A 17,649-nucleotide genomic window follows, 5' to 3' on the forward strand; every position below is an offset into this window, starting at 1 on the left:
TATTATTATTATTATTGTTATTATTATCATTATTTTATCATCATCATCATTACTACTGATAATACTTAAACTCAAACTTTTTTCCACTTTCTTCTTTCCTTCCTTCTTTATTTAAACCTTCATTCTTGCCTTTTAATTCAATTTGTTGTTTTATAGCGCCTAAGAGAGAGAGAGAGAGAGAGAGAGAGAGAGAGAGAGAGAGAGAGAGAGAGAGAGAGAGAGAACTGTAAGCACATGGAAAAAGTGTATGAGGAAAAAATAAAGAGCGAGAAAAATATGAACTGTGTGTGTGTGTGTGTGTGTGTGTGTGTGTGTGTGTGTGTGTGTGTGTGTGTGTGTGTGTGTGTGTGTGTGTGTGTGTGTGTGTGTGTGTGTGTGTTTTAAATAAAAGGAAAAATATATGGAGAAAGACTCACAGAGGACGAAAAAAATAAAAAGGGCAAGTAAAAACAACTGAAATAAAAAAAGAACGAGATAAAAAAAAAATGCGACAAAGCGAGAGGGGAGGAAGAGAAAGAAAAAGTTAAAATGCCTGTGCAAAGAGAGAGAGAGAGAGAGAGAGAGAGAGAGAGAGAGAGAGAGAGAGAGAGAGAGAGAGAGAGAGAGAGAGAGAGAGAGAGAGAGAGAGAGAGAGAGAGAGAGAGAGAGAATTCGACAAAGCTAGAACACACGGATGGCCAAAAAACAAAACATAACAGAATAAAACACAGACTAATACGGGTACAGAGGACAGAAGTATATAATTTACAAAACAAGAACAAGACGAACAAAAGACTGAACAAGAAGCACACAATACTATATAAATACCACACTATTACATCACAAAACAGCACTGTACACCTACCTAAAACTGTACCGTAGCTGCAAACACCACCGAGCACCGACCACCACCATCACCACCGCCACCACCACTAGCACCACCCCGCCACTCCAGCTCCAGCTCCCCTCCTGCGTCTATCCGTTCAGGTTGCTCTTGTGCCGCGTTCCTAAGTGTCGCCTCAGATGGCTTCTCCTAATAAAGCTCTGCGGACACCAGGTGCAACGAAAGGGCCTGATCCCCGAGTGTATGGCTAGGTGCTGTTTTAAGTTGTTTTTGCGGTTGCACCCATAAAAGTTTTGGCCGCACAACAGGCAGACGGTATCGCTCTGAGCCCCCGGATGTTGTGTGGCATTGGCCTCCCCCTGAGACACCTGCGGCGCTATGAACGACTCCTCGCCCTGAGACCCCGCCAGTATGACCTCGCCCTGCAAAAGTTAAAGCAATGACCACCTGTGCTGACCCATGGCAAGGGGAGGGTTGGGCTAGGGTTAACTCATAACACGCAAACACACACATTTATTCACGTTCTTAGTCACTCATACACTAAAAAACGCATACATAAGATAGTTCTGTTAGAATATGCATAAATTTGAGGAGAGAGAGAGAGAGAGAGAGAGAGAGAGAGAGAGAGAGAGAGAGAGAGAGAGAGAGAGAGAGAGAGAGAGAGAGAGAGAGAGAGAGAAACTTTAACATCTCTTAACCCGTTTTTCTCTCCCGTTTTTTCTTACTTATGATTTCCCTCTTTCCTTGCCAATATACTTCTTTCACCATTCACCCGCTCTCTTTATTTCCTTCCCTCTCCTTCCTATCAATCTCACTTCCTTCGTCCCTCTTTCCTTCCCTTCCTTCACCCTCCCCCTCGTCCCCAAGTCCTCGTCACAAGTAACTATAATACACGTCACTGCAAAGATTCAAGATTCATGTCGTCAATCTGGCATTTTCCTTTGTTTTAAGTATTAAGCGATACACGGTCGAGACTCCTTCAGTGTAGCCTCGGTGCTGCCCAAATAACGAGGCTAAAACTAGTGTTGGATGTTTGTGAAGGCGAAGACGACCACAATAAGTATAAGTGGAAACACGCTAATTGTGATAAAGATGAGGATAAGAGGTAAATATGTAGGTGTGGCTGTCTAGAACGTTTTACTCACCTGAAATATACTTTTAATTTGTTTTCTTTATTTTAACTTGTCCTTTTTCATACAATGAAACGAACGATGAACATTCACACTGCGAATCCTCAACTATCTCTCTCTCTCTCTCTCTCTCTCTCTCTCTCTCTCTCTCTCTCTCAAGGGCACACTACAAAAAAACAAATGCTGATAAAATTATGACGAATTTTTATTATAACAGCCACTGACACAGGAAGTGCAGGGGACATCGCTTCGGGGGAGGAGGAACTGGAAGGTTGGGAGGAGGGCATCTGCTTGTAGCTCCTCCTCACTCTTCCCTTCTCCCACTCCCCCGCTCCCTTCTGCTGCCTCACTCCTTCTGGTCACTAGATCCATTGGTTTGACTCACAATTCCAAAACTTAGCGTCAGATCAGTTGAATACAAAGCTAAAAATATGTAGGTACGTATGTATGTATATGTGTGTACGTAGGTAGGCATTTATCTACGTATGTATCGCATGTACGGATGTATGTATATACGCAAGTACTCCTCACTACAGGAGTGTTTTGAACCTTTGTGTTGATCCCATGGCTGCTGTTGCTGCTATTCCTTTAGTTGTTGTTGTTGTTGTTTTTGTTTTTGTTGTTGTTGAGCCCTCCAAAAAGATGATATTCTCTCTCTCTCTCTCTCTCTCTCTCTCTCTCTCTCTCTCTCTCTCTCACACACACACACACACACACACACACACACACACTTGGCTGCACGTGCTACAGGTGCCTTTGTATCCAACAGTCTTTGAGTGACACAGGAGGTACACATTGTGTGTGTGTGTGTGTGTGTGTGTGTGTGTGTGTGTGTGTGTGTGTGTGTGTGTGTGTGTGTGTGTGTGTGTGTGTGTGTGTGTGTGTGTGTGTGTGTGTGTGTGTGATGCATGCAGTACTGCGTGCAGGCATATTCCCTCATGTATGACTGAAATAAAGAGCCTCCCGCCGTCCCCTGGGTGGCTGGTAGGAGAGGGGCAGCAGCCATGGTTCTCAAGGAGGATCTTGTGTAGGTTCAATACTGTCTAAGTAGCGCACGAGGAAAACTTTCCCCTGGCACGGTCCGGGGTAAGAACTGCTGCTCAGCCCCAGCTAAAGCAGGCAGGTGACAAATAACGATGGTAAATACTCATACCATCGCGACCAATCACCATTGTCCTAGGCGCTGTATCTAATAGGCTGCCTCATAAGGCGTCGCTAATCGTCAGTGCGACTTTATGTTGCCTGTGGAGTACCTGCTGCCATACATACAGCAGCCAGTCATCACTATCCTAAGTCTGTGTTAGCAGTAGCTGCCTGAGTTTCAAAATGCGCAGTGGCCGATGAGAGTGCCGTGGTGGCGCAGCAAGTGGTGGTGCCGGTGTTCTTACTGTATACGATGAACACCCAGCCAGCCACCCACTCACGGTCCAGGCGCTCTAAAACTGCTCTCTATGTATCCTAAGGTACCAAAATAGATCACTATCAATGAAGGGCAGCTGCTCGTCTTATCATCACGTCAATCAACAGCTTACAGCCTAGCACCGCCCGCCAGTGCGGCCACGAATTTGCTACATCTCAGGTCTTCCTCACCTTGTGTGGTAAGGAAACAAACTAGTTCAGATAAGCCTTCCTCTTCCTCCTCCTCCTCCTTCTTCGCTTTTTTCTTCCCTTCTTTCCTTAGAGACTCAGTTCTGGTCCACTTTCTGCGCCTGACCGAGAGCCCTGTGCACGGAGGCAAAGTGGCGCTTCATGGACACCTTCTGGTTGAAGGACATGTTGCACACCGGACACGTGAACGGCCGCAGCCCCGCGTGTATGGTGAGGTGTTTTTTAAGGTTGTATTTGTGATAGTCCCCGCGGAACACCTTGCCACACTCCGGGCACGAGGAGCCCTTAAGGAGTGACACGGTGAGAGTCTGTGGGGTAGAGGGCGACAGAGTGGAGGAGGAGGTGGTGAAAGAGCCACTGCAGCTGTTAGCTGCGGTGGACGATTGGAGGGAGGCTTTGGAGGTGACAAAAGCGGCTGACGAGCGCGAAGTGGATTGGTCGGGAATGGTGAGAAGCGTGCGAGCGATGGCGACCTCCGAGGTGGAGAGATGCAAGTGTTCCCGAGGGCGCGGATTTCTGGAGGCCACCTGGAAAATAGTACCCAGGTCAGGAAGGACTCTCTCTTTCTTGTCCTCTCACTCATTTACTCACTCACTCACTCACTCAATCAGTCAGTCACACTCGGGTCACGCTTGGAACTCAGCTGACCTAGTTACTTTATGTTTGTTTGACGTTGGGAATTCATTCTTCCCTTTTACGAGAATGGCATCTTACGGATATTGATCCCTTATTTATTATGTTTTAGACCATGGCCATCTTATTGCTGGAGATACAATAAAATAAATAAATAAGTGCACCATACATTCACACTCGCATTCTCGTTCGTCTAACACTTCAATTTACTTTCTTTCCTGACTCCTTTGGTAGTGACTTTCACATCGCCACACAGGACACATATACTCAGCGCACGTCCTCCTCTCACGCCGTCACTGAGGAAACTGATACCACTAGAGGACGAAACGGAGACTATGAACGTGCAGCCCTCTCTCGTATTTCATTTAAGAAGCAGACCACGCCAAGGTTAACCTCTTGAGTACCACGACGCATTTCCATATTCATTCTGCTTATTATCTGGTGATTTTATTCAGCTTCAGAAACTCATGTGGGGAACTGAATTAGTGAAGACTGTAGCCATTAAGCTTCTGACCTCCATAGATCCTTCATTATGCCAACAAAATGCTCTAATCATACACAAATCTCTCAGTAAAAATGTGACGCAGTATTGAAGGGATTAAGACGCCACCATCACTATCACCTCACGTTTGCAAAGGAAGGAAGGGAGGAGGAATGGGAAGAGGATAGGAGGAATAAAACGCAAGCAAAGTACCGGATGATGAGTTAGGAAATTAAGAAATGTAACCTAATGTTTCACCTATCACCACCATCGTTAGCTGACGTGCACCTGCTGTCCACACCTGCTTGGTAAGGAAGGTAACGAAGTGCAAGATGGCGGTGGGAACAGCAGAGGTCCGTCTTTGGTTCCCTGACGAAGTTTTGTGCGTACATATGACGTTTCTCATTACCAATAAAACGATTACCATTATTATTATTATTGGAGGGGGGTGTCTGTACATTACCATTATCATTATTACTATAACGATGCTGTCAGTGCCTGATGAACAGAGCGACTGAGCAGATAAGAAGGAAGGATGCAGGGACTACAAAATTACAGTCTGTGTCCTCCCCAACAACAAACAATACTTTTTTCTTTTGCATTCCTTTATTGAATCGCGCGCTTGTAGAAACCAGGGGAGGGCAAAGTGCAAGCTGGTTATGTTTCTTTCCTCAGAGAGAAATGAGGCGAGTGAAATGTACTGAAGGACGGTGAGTGGTGGTGTGGTGTGTGATGCTGTGGTGTAAGGTGATGTGGAATGAGCAGAGATTTTGAAGGAGTGTACTGTGCCACGCCGCAGCCCTCAGCCTCCCTCGGTGGCGCCTGTATACAAACATGGTTTACAAGCCGGTTCAAAGATTACTACTGTACATACGAAAACAATGGCATGGCGTGTCACTCCACAACATGGACGACACCAGTTGTTTTTTGTATTCTGTCTTTAGGAAGTGTGTGTAGAGAGCGTAACGGTAAGGGATTAAGAGCCAGCAAGCCGGTCCTGAGAGGTTTGGCGAGCCATTCATCCACTGGTACGCTGCTCAGCTCTGCTGGAGCAAGTGAACTCCAGCAATACACTCGTTACACACCACTCCACAACACCAGTAACTAACTAGCTCGTCTTATGTATTTCATATTTATCCTACTGGAAGTTAAAAGGTAAGTCCATGAGATTCTCTTGCTTAAGTGACATCAATACAATAAGTAAGACACAGTCCACCTGCCACGGTACATGCACTTAATCCGAGCATTCGGGCTGTGGCAGTCCCGTCTTCCGGGATAACTGTGTTATATTCCCCTCAGGCTTGTGTGGGGGTGGGCGCCCTCACTGCCATTGATCACCAGCAGGGCGACTGTTCCGGCAGCCGCTCTGTTATTGCTGCAGCGGCTCAGGACAGTCCGGCGTCGAGGGGGTATGACCCCTCACAACTTGGGGGCCCTGTGTCACCGCGGGTGGCGCGGGGGAGGACTTGGGTTGTGCTGTGGCCCACTCCTGCTGGGCAGAGGCGGCCTGGTGGAGGCTCTTCACCCCGTGCACTGTCTCGAGGTGCCTCTTCATGTTACACTTTTGATTAAAGGCAGCCGGGCAAGACGGGCACAGGTACGGCCTCGCCCCGCTGTGGATGCTCATATGCCTCTTCAGGTTGTACTTCTGGTACCCGCCGTGGAAACGCTGGCCGCAGGTGGGGCAAGCGGTGAAGGTGGTGGTAGTGGCGTGGTGCTCCTCGCTCCCCTGCAAGACAAGGCCACTCTCAGACCACCACCATCACTGCCTCTCCACTACAGGCTACACACAGTTGGCCTACACTTGGCGCGAACCAGCCGACTAAGAGAGGAAACAGCAGCAAGAATGTGACGCTTCATGCACTCACGTCCACAACAAACCCTGAAGACAATCCCAACAACCTTGGCGCCGGGACGTTTCTCTGACAAACTCAACGCCTCACCATCCGTTAACATCACACACGTATGTACGTAAGCATAGCAGTGGGTTCCTTCTCGACCAATTTTTTTTTATTTTATCATATTTTATCTATATTTAGTCAATAAATGATTAACATTTTAATAACTTTTATTTCATTCCATCATTTTTTTTACTGTACTTATTTAGTTTTTTGCTATTTTTACACACGCATCACTTATTCTACCTCGGAGTTATGAGTATGTGATGCAAAGTGAAGAGTAGTTCATCAGTTAAAGATAATGTAAGAAAAATACTGGTTTTATACCTCTACCTGTAGCTATTTACGAAAACTAACGCCCACTTCCCTCTACTGACTGACAAGACTATTTCCCTCACTCCTCTTGGCCTCTTATCTATGCATCCTGCTCTCAAACCTCCTACCACCAATCACGATCCAACCCTCTCGCAACCCGCTCCTCACCTCATTGTTCACATGATGTGTTCACCAGAAGAACCATAATGTCTCCACCTTCATGAAGCAACATCAAGAAGTGTCTAGAGCCCCGCGAGGTGCCATAATATACCACAGATGTCTTTTTCTTTTTCTTTTTAAGAACAAGAATCAAAGTATATTTTGATTCTTACACATTATTTTTAACGGTTGGTATTCTGTTCAACTCTTGATTATACACTTATCACAACAATGTTCACAGGTAAGAAGTACCAATATTTTATGACACTTACACACAGATGGAACTTAATAGGTGTGTGTGTGTGTGTGTGTGTGTGTGTGTGTGTGTGTGTGTGTGTGTGTGTGTGTGTGTGTGTGTTTCATTGTTTGATCTGCTGCAGTCTCTGACGAGACAGCCAGACGTTACCCTACGGAACGAGCTCAGAGCTCATTATTTCCGATCTTTGGATAGGCCTGAGACCAGGCACACACCACACACCGGGACAACAAGGTCAACTCCTCGATTTACATCCCGTACCTACTCACTGCTAGGTGAACAGGGGCTACACGTGAAAGGAGACACACCCAAATATCTCCACCCGGCCGGGGAATCGAACCCCGGTCCTCTGGCTTGTGAAGCCAGCGCTCTAACCACTGAGCTACCGTGTGTGTGTGTGTGTGTGTGTGTGTGTGTGTGTGTGTGTGTGTGTGTGTGTGTGTGTGTGTGTGTGTGCGCGCGCGCGCGCGCGTTACCAGTTTTACGACACAACTACACAGAGAACGCGAGTCACGAAGTCACATGAGATATGAAGTCCCCAACGCAACACATGCCTTCTCGCCTCCGCCACTGACTGCTTCACCTTTGGCTTGGCTCACACTGCGGCGGGGGAGGAGAGAAAGGGGTAGGGGAGGGAGCTTTGCGGGGCGGGGGTTGATGAAGGAGGGCATGGTGTCGCTTCACGTGCCGCTCAAGGTTGCTGCGCCTATTGCAGGAGAAGGAGCAGTGGTAGCAGGTGTGCGGCTTGGCCCCCGTGTGAATCCAGAGATGGCGGCGGAGGGAGGCGCGGCAGGTGAAGTTTCGGCCACACGCCTCACAGAGCAGGGCGTGGGTGGGGTTGCCGGGGACGACGACCTCCCCGCCCATCGCCTGCAACGACGACAAGGTGCTCAGCCTTACGTCCGTCAATAGGCCGCCCGCCCCACCCCGCCTCCTCCCGTCTGTCAGTGAGCCTTTCCGCCCCGCCCCATCCAACCCACTGCTGCGCCGCCTTGAGACTGCATCAATCAATCACTCAGCGCCCATCTCGCCCCGCCATACCACCCCCACTCCCCATCGGCCCGTCCTGGTTAGCCCACTCGCCACCAAACATCTCATCTTCTTAGACTCAACACACACACACACACACACACACAGACCAGCCTCATCCTTGTGAAGGTCTATCCCCTCAAAACGTATGTACACTCAGGTTCCTTAACTTTCAACACAACTTATAACTCTAATTAATCCTTTATTTTCGAGTAACTGTACAAAGCTCGACTACAAACACAGAACAGAACCGGGAACAGAACAATTTCTTCTCAACACTCGATCTTGCCCTGCTTTGTCTCGCTCAGCTCCCGCCCGCACCCCCCCCCCAGCCTAGCCCAGACCTGCCTTCCTGCCTCTCACGGGTTGGTGGCGTCGCTGGGCTGCTCCTTCGTGGCGAGATACTGCGCGTCCCCTGGAAGTCCCTGGTGCACTGAGAGGATGTGGTACTTGAGGTTACCCTTCTGGTTGGCACGGTGGGGGCAGTAGGGGCAGAGGAAGGGCTTCTCGCCGCGGTGAATCATGAGGTGTCTCTTCATGTTGTACTTGGAGTAGCGACCATGGAAGGCCTTGTTGCAGAACCGGCAGTTCACTTTAAACTGTTCATCTTCGCTGGAGGTGCTGCTCTGTGGGGGGAGGTGTCGCTGCTGTTGCAGTTGTTGGTGCTCTTGCTGCTGCTGCTGCTGCTGGTTCGGTGGTGGAGGAAATGCATGGTGGTGGTGAGGGTGATGGGCCGAGTGAGTCTGTAAAGCAAGACTCCCGTTTAGTTGCAGCTACTTCACAGCAACTTGACGGTACATCATCTCTCCTCTCTTCTGCTTCTTACCCCATAACAAAAGAGCGGTAGCAATGTCTGCTTTTCACCTTTCATGTTTATCTTATTTATCTATATTTCCTCGTCCTCCTCCTCCACCTCCCTCTTAAATTTTCTTTCTTTTTTTTTCTATTTCTTGTTTATCCTTCCCTGTGAGTGGCACCCTGATGACTCCACACCGAAGATCAAAGCCAAGAAAAAGACCATCGCAGAAAGCTACACTAAAAACAAGACTCATCAATAAATGCAACACATAAAAGACAGTCATATAAATGACGTGAGTTTTGTTCGTCTCAAGATGACAAACTAGAAAACACGTGCGTGAATTTAATCATATGTGAGTTTCGTTAAAGGCAATAAAAACACACTTGATTCAAGAACAAGATCCTTGGACATAACGCAACAAGCTAAGCTAAAGTGATACGTATCTCTTCAGTCAACAACTTGTCCCATCCTAGGCGTATGACAATCAGCTGATCACAAGAATGACGACTGGCACAGAAAAGTGACAATAGGCCGCCTGCCAAGGAGCCTGTGAGGCCCCAGCACTACCCTGTCTTACTGGGCAGCGCTATCAACGCCCGCCTAGCAATGTCTCCTGCTGAAGATTCACAGCAAGGATAATGGGCCTCCATGAGGCTGACCCAGGCAGGCGGCGGCAGTAGCGGCGGCGTCTTGGCGGGGCTACGTCTTGGCCTGGCCCGAGACTGGGCTCGGGTCCCTCACCATGTCATCAGCTGTGTATCCCCGATCCAGCAGCTCGCGGTGGGCCTTGAGGATGTGGGTCTTGAGATTACCCTTCTGGTTGGAGCGGTGCGGGCAGAACGGGCAGTGATAGGGCTTTTGTCCCCAGTGGATCATCATGTGCCGCTTTAGATTGCGTCTCTGCCGCACCCCGTGAAACTCTTTGCCACACACGGGACAAAAATAATTAGTACGCTCTTCACCCTGTGACTCCTGCTGATGCTGCTGGAGGCCTGCCTGCTGATGCTGGAGCGGGGACACCATCTCCTGTGTGCGATACAGCAGTGGCGGCTCCATCTGCAACACACAATGGCACCGGCATCAGTGTCTGTCAGTCTAGACCCCTCTCCAAACTGCCGGCACCATCACCACCAATAGCAACCCTCTCCTGCCGCCTTCCCGCGCCACCTCTAGAACCAGACTGCCGCTGCCGATACCCGGTCATCTCCCGCCCTTTTGTCACACATAATAACACAACCACCACACCACCACAGACAGGCGGAGCTCCACCACCTCCAAAACTTTCCCTTCCCTCCACCCTTTTACCATATAGCCCTGGCGAGTGCTGGCGCGTACGCTCGTCATCCTCTCTAGTATACAAGATGGCCAACCAAAAGATTTCACTTAATGGGAAAGAAAAATCACCATAATCATAGCTATTTATTTCAATAAATTTCTGCTTTGAATAGTTTTCCTTTCTATGAATAACTAATAATTGTTTTCCTTTTCGATAACTATTAATATTCTCCTTTTCATTAATAACTATAATCTGTCTTTCTTTCCATTATAACTAATTGATTAATGCATTACCTTTGATCTATATGACTGTCACATGGAGGCTCAACCACTAACAACATAACATGATCACGTGCGCTGCATCATTAGTTGGAGTCCTCGTCAGGCGGCTCCTTCATGGTGCTATAGTCGGGGCCACTCACACCCCCGATGGTGCAGGAGCTTAGGCAGAAGCGCAGGCTCTGGCCGCTCTTGCCGTGCCTGCGCTGCAGGTGGCGCTTGATGTGGGCCTTCTGGGTGGCGCGGTAGGGACAGTGGATACAACAGAAGGGTCGCAAGCCCGTGTGGGTCAGCACGTGGCGGGCCACTTTCTGGCGACGGTTGCTACCGCGGAAGGTCTTCCCGCAAGCAGGACACTCTGCTTCCTCGCTGCCCAGTGCCTGCAACAACAACACATCAACCCTCACACCCTCTACCTCCCCCTCTTCTATCTCCTCCTCACACGTCACTGGCTAGTGCCAACACAACATTAATTATTGTCAACATCTTTATTGTGTTTATTCATGGTACAAGTCATCACAACACCTCCACAACAACAGTCACTGCCACGAGTCAGTCACACCGGCGGCCTCTTCTACACCAGACAAACAAGGGTTCACTAGTCTGTGTTCTTGTTATCATTGCTTTTGCTGAAGTGAGGTAGACAGGGTAAGTGAGGGACTGGAAAGGGGCGGAGAAGAGTTGGATGAGGCTGGTTGGGGTGGAAGGAGGGGCAGGTGTGAGGGCTGCGGCAGGTGGTGTGGCGGAGGGCGGCCATCCCGCCAAGCGCTCCCGGCAGCTGCCCGCGGGGAGTGTATGCGCTCTAAGTGCATCTGGAGGTGGGCCTTGCGCTTTGCACGGTAGGGGCAGTGAGGGCAGGGGAACGGGGTCTCGCCCGTGTGGATACGCATGTGGGTGCTCAAGTTCTGGTGGCGGTTGCGGCCGCGGAACACCCTCCCACAGACGCAGCACATCACCATCGCCACGGCCGCAGCCCCCGCGCCGCCGGCTGCCTGCAACACAACACCACTCAGCGCCTCCCGCCCGACACACGCCTCACAACACCTACACAGGGTGAGGCTCAGCTACCGCCTCAGCCCTTAGAAGTAGTACCTCATGCTTCCTTACATATACTTGTCGCTACTCATCACAAGCCAACCACTACACGCCTTAAGAAATAATCAAGTAAATCTATGTAACTTTTACCGACGTGTTTCTTACAGCCTTACCTCTCCCCTCTCATCACACCAACACTTCACTAGCCCAACACCTCAACTGGTCAGCTTCCGCCAGCAGCATCAGCAAAACCTGCTCTGAATCATCAAGCACCACTGCACAGGCCGTCGCCGACGTCTTTGCTTGTACATAATACAGAACATCACCACCACCAGAAACCATTTCATGCACCAAATCCAAAGCTAACGGCATTTCCACGTTATCTGAATAAAAAATACATCATCTGTCTCTGAGCTGCAACTTGCCACTCTAACAAAAACAAGTGAATACACCAAGCGGCACCACAAACAACCAAACAACCTTCCAACTATTTGCACAATTCTAACATTAAACAAAACTACTCCTCTTCCACCTCTGCTACCACGTCTATCTTTGAGTGAAGGGCGCGGCTGGAGGGGTGGCTCAGGGCACGCTGGGGACGAGGCCGGGGACAGTCTCTGGGTGCAAGCGTAATATGTGGCCCTTGATGTGGGGCTTTTGTCTGGCAGTGTAGGGGCAGTGTGGGCAGGCAAAGGGCCGCTCCCCTGTGTGGGTGAGCATGTGCTGCTGGAGGTTCTGGTGGCGGTTGCGGCCGCGAAACACCCTGCCACAGACAGCACACGTGGTAATCCTCTCCACCACCCCCTGCACCTGCGGACAACACAACCCCCATCAGTGAGGCCCCTCAGGTGCCACGCCCAAGCCACACCTCCACCCACAATACATCATTACCACCGCTGCTTCCTTGGGGGACGTTACCACACCAAGCACTGACCAATGCACAACATTCCTATTCCGACCTGCGGCCACTATCTTCCTAAAGCCACCAGTACTCGTCAGTACGGCGCGGAGGTGACGAATGATACGTCTTATACGGGAATATCCATTGGCTTTATACTGTGAGAAGCAGTTAAGCAACAAACAAACACGCACGCAAAACGCGCGCGCGCACGCACGCACGCACGTGTACACACACACACACACACACACACACACACACACACACACAACGTTTCCAGCCTTTTCTACGCACACGAGTAGTATAATCATCAACTGTCACAGCCACTCCCTAAACTTGGGCTTTCAAGCACAACGCTGCATCACTTTACACAAATTCTCTTCGCGCACGCCTTCAGACACAAAGCACCCCCCAAAAAAAATTCTCTCTCTCTCTCTCTCTCTCTCTCTCTCTCTCTCTCTCTCTCTCTCTCACTCACTCACTCACTCACTCACTCACTCACTCACTCACTCTCTCTCTCTCTCTCTCTCTCTCTTACGAAGACGCTCAATGGAGACATCTTGGACTTTATGGTGCCACGAGCACATCGCACCGCCAGTAGTAGCATTTTTATTAGAAGCAACAGCATCAGCGGTATTAACGGAATTAATAACAGCACGTGGTATAAATCTTCACTGACTTGTAACACATCTCTCCTTCCCCCCCACGCCCAATAATGCAACATTCCACAAGTCACTCTTCCTCTCCTTCCCCATCCTCCCTCCCTCCCTATCGCACGTCCCAACAGATCACCAAGAAGCCTTAACTTTCATAACACAGCAAGACACCACATGATACAGACATAGCGAAAACGCGCTCTCTCTCTCTCTCTCTCTCTCTCTCTCTCTCTCCTACCGACACACACAATACTGCAAAGGTAACACAACCCTCCCAGCACGAGCCCACACCGACCGCCACTCTCCTTGAAGCCTCTCACCCTTATCGACATCATTCTTTGCTTCCTTTAGCCTCTCATCTTCACTTATCGCTAGGGTCACCTTGGTCACCGCTTGTCTTCATTACAGAAATAAGGTCGGATGATGGGTTTCTGCTACCCACCACCGGACGCACATCACATGTTACGAGGATGCAAGAAGAGGACAGCTTCGTTAAGGTCTTTATTCAAAAAAATAAAAATATTACATCAATCAAAACAATTTTCCATTTTCACGAACAAAGGTTGAAAGCCGCGGAGGAAACAACGTGAGGCCCAACTCAGCCACCACAGGGCTGGGGCGGGACTGGCAAGTTATCTTGGCACCACAACAGCACGGTCAAGGGACGCACAGGGCACAGCAGTGCGGGGCGGTACGCATCATTTCCTTAGAAAAGTGTGTGTGTGTGTGTGTGTGTGTGTGTGTGTGTGTGTGTGTGTGTGTGTGTGTGTGTGTGTGTGTGTGTGTGTTAGAGGGTGACGGTAACACCTCAATGCGTATGAAGGAACCCTGTCAACTCACAGCAAAACGACCTGCAGCGACAGCACCCGTGAGGGAAGAAACGTGGGTGGCACCATGATCGGGAAGGGACAGGGGAATGGAAGGTAAGGGGAGCGTCGCGTTCAGCTCAATTCAGCAAGCCGTGTTTGGTCTTAACGTGAATTTTGAGGTTGCTGAGTCTGTTGGCACGGTGGGGACAGTGGGGGCAGTGGAAGGGTTTTTCGCCAGTGTGAGTCATCATGTGGTAGTGCAAGTGTTGCTTCTTGTTTCGGCCGTGGAACAACTTGCTACAAACAGGGCACATTAAGGCGACCTTAGTGCCCAGGGGCGGCACCCCCACGGGAAACTCCTGCCTCCCCTGAAAAGACAAAACAGCTCCACTCAATGAAATCCCAGAAGCCTCACGTACCATACCAGCTCCCATGATCGCCGCGCGCACGCCAACATTCTCTCTCCCGCCACACACACACACACACACACACACACACACACACACACACACACACACACACACACACAATGTACACATACACACACCGTCTTCACTTAGGGGCGGTGCCCAATTCCAGCCCATGAATGGTTCGTATGTGTTCTCGTAAGTGGTCTCTGCGGCTTGTTCTGTGCGTGCACAGCGGGCAAATGTGGGGCTTCTCCCCTGTATGCGTCTTGAGGTGGTGGCTCAGGTGCTGGCGGCGGTTTCTGCCTTGGAAGACCTTACAGCACACGGGACACGTCAGGGGCGGGGTGGTCATAGTCTGGAAAGAAAATACAGCCACCCCTCAGGACATCGTCTTCCTCTTCAGGACAACACCGCTATCAATAACAAAGATGGCTAGTGCCGCGCCGCCTAACGCAACCACCTTCCACGTGGTCTGCATGTCTGCTAGGCATGGGAGACGCACACAGGATCATGTTCGTACCTTTACAAGTCACACAAGAGCGACGAGCGGGCTTTTGAGGGTGAGTGGTGGAGCGTGATAACGGGAGGGATCAAGCCGCTCCCACGGGTTATAAATGACCTTGAGAGCTCGAGGGGTCTTGGCTGAGCGAGTCCCCGCCCAATGTGTTCCTGAAGGCGCCACCCAGGTTGTCCAAGTGCTTTAGTTTCACGTGCATCTTGAGATTATCCTTGCGGTTTGATCTGTGGGGGCAGAAGGGGCAGCAAAAGGGCTTCTCCCCCGTGTGTGTGGTGAGATGGTTGGAAAGATGTTGCCGCTTGTTCCTGCCACAGAAAGTCTTGTTGCACACGAAGCACAGCAGGGGCACGTCGTTGGCAATCCCCCCCTGCAACAGAGAACACCCTCCTCTTAGCACCTCACTACCATCACCATCATCGCTCAGCCAACAACCTCTATTTAACTAGACTGAGCCACCACCACCACCACCACTAACACACTACCTCTCCGTCCCCACATCCACCGGCGGCAGGATGAAGTTGCCGCTCCAAGTCAGCCAGTCCAGAGCGCCGACACGCACCACACCATAACTTGACTGAGCCACACACCCCTTCTTCCGAGGCGGGTCCTCTTCTTCACCCTCACCCAAAGTTTTCAGCGTCACAACCGAAACCACCAGTGTAAGTGTTGGCTGTGGGTGCTGGTACCTCCATCTCATCCCCCTGCACCACCTGCGCCGCCTCAAGGTTGTCGCCCTGACCCTGCCCGCGGCTAAGGTGTCGCGTCCGCACGTGTATTTTCATGTTATCGCTGCGGTTGGCGCGGTGGGGACAATAGGGGCACTTGAAGGGTTTGTGGGAAGTGTGGGTGATTAAGTGGTACTGGAGGTTCTGCCGCTTGTTCCTGCCGGAGATTACCTTGCCGCAAACAGGGCATAACACCGCTTCACCACTGCCTCGCGCGACGCCCGCCTGCAAAGACAAGGCATCGCGTCAGCCGCGCGCCGAGACATCAACAACTCATCCACTTCATCACCAAACGCTGAGGGACATCACCCAACCTGCTCCTGCTCCTGCTCCTGCTCCTCCTCCTCCACCTATATCACACCACCACCACCACCCAAAGCCATCAAGATGCCAGTGTAGGAGAGGCATGAAAAATTAGACATGAAAACAATTTTTCCTATCTTCATCATTTTCATTTCTTATCCTGATTTTTCTACATTTTTAATGCTGGGAGTAGAATTTCTCGCTCTGAAGTACACCTACTTCAAACCCACACACACACACAGCCACGATGCTCCCTCCGTTACATACACAGACAATCGTGTGTGTGTGTGTGTGTGTGTGTGTGTGTGTGTGTGTGTGTGTGTGTGTGTGTGTGTGTGTGTGTGTGTGTGTGTGTGTGTGTGTGTGTGTGTGTGTGTGTGTGTGTGTGTGTGTGTGTGTGTGTGTGTGTGTGTGTGTGTGTGTGTGTGTGTGTGTGTGTGTGTGTGTGTGTGTGTGTGTGTGTGTGTGTGTGTGTGTGTGTGTGTGTGTGTGTGTGTGTGTGTGTGTGTGTGTGTGTGTGTGTGTGTGTGTGTGTGTGTGTGTGTGTGTGTGTGTGTGTGTGTGTGTGTGTGTGTGTGTGTGTGTGTGTGTGTGTGTGTGTGTGTGTGTGTGTGTGTGTGTGTGTGTGTGTGTGTGTGTGTGTGTGTGTGTGTGTGTGTGTGTGTGTGTGTGTGTGTGTGTGTGTGTGTGTGTGTGTGTGTGTGTGTGTGTGTGTGTGTGTGTGTGTGTGTGTGTGTGTGTGTTCATGACTACGCAGAACTTAGCAGACTGGAAGAAGTTAATTATACAATGCTGCATACCTCCCTTACCCCCTCCTTCCCCTCCCTCTCTCTCTCTCTCTCTCTCTCTCTCTCTCTCTCTCTCTCTCTCTCTCTCTCTCTCTCTCTCTCTCTCTCTCTCTCTCTCTCCACAGTTGTATATACGCGTGTCGAGATACAAGTCACCGCATCCGCTTGTGAGGGCTCGCAAGAATCCGGCAAAAACTCAGTCATCTGGAGGCGAGGGTTTCCTGCCTGACTGGGAAGGTAAACGCACCCAATTGCCCCCAGGTGGGAATGTGGTGTCTTATGGGAGCGGTGCGGAGCTCTAAACCCCTCAAGCAGTGGTTCTGTTTATCCTTTACGCAGAGATACCAGCAGTGTGCCTTGATAAGTTAACCTAATTTCATAGTCAGTCACTGGACACCATGAATAAGTGTGTATCGCTCCTAACGCATGGCATCTAGTTTCGCTTGTGTAAGTACTGACTGACCATACACTGGCTATAACGCACGGCAGGCAAGGGAAGCATAAGTGCGTGCACGTATTAGAAAGAAGTAGCGGTTATCATGAGAGCTAAGCCTTCATCTAGTGTGGGAAAAAGAAGCGGCGGAGGGGGTAAAAGGCGGCACAGTGGTAACGGGAAGGTCCGCAAGTCGGGCATGTACAGTGAAGACGTGACGGCGGAGGGTAGGACGGTGGCTGCTGCGGTACGGGCAGTGGGGGCAGGAGTGCGGACGCTCGCCTGTGTGAGTGAGAATATGCTGCTTCAGGTTGTGTTTGCGGGAGCGACCAGAGAACACCTTGCCACACACGCCGCACTGCGTCACCCTCTCCTCACCATATCCATTCT

The 17,649-nt window shown here is 50.3% G+C and overlaps 1 protein-coding gene across 31 annotated transcripts in view; it reads right to left on the reverse strand.

Annotated features, from left to right (window-relative positions):
* The window catches only part of LOC123499581 (longitudinals lacking protein-like), a 58,730-nt gene that overhangs the window by 22,281 nt on the left and 18,800 nt on the right, over positions 1-17,649 (reverse strand). The window contains exons 5-6 of one of the 31 annotated variants that reach the window (XR_006673036.1): positions 10,701-11,065; positions 10,051-10,187 (exon numbers count right to left, since the gene is read on the reverse strand). The exons of 17 other annotated variants lie outside the window; for them this stretch is intronic. Coding sequence is in view for 13 of the 14 variants with exons in the window: in XM_045247743.1 (XP_045103678.1) it covers positions 3,639-4,088 (450 nt within the window). In the remaining variant the exon portion in view is untranslated. 13 more of the 31 variants (XM_045247767.1, XM_045247743.1, XM_045247754.1 and 10 more) reach the window with 13 other exon arrangements.

The sequence above is a fragment of the Portunus trituberculatus genome, chromosome 50 (genome assembly GCF_017591435.1).
Source record: "Portunus trituberculatus isolate SZX2019 chromosome 50, ASM1759143v1, whole genome shotgun sequence".
In the NCBI taxonomy this organism is placed as follows: Eukaryota; Metazoa; Arthropoda; class Malacostraca; order Decapoda; family Portunidae; genus Portunus; species Portunus trituberculatus.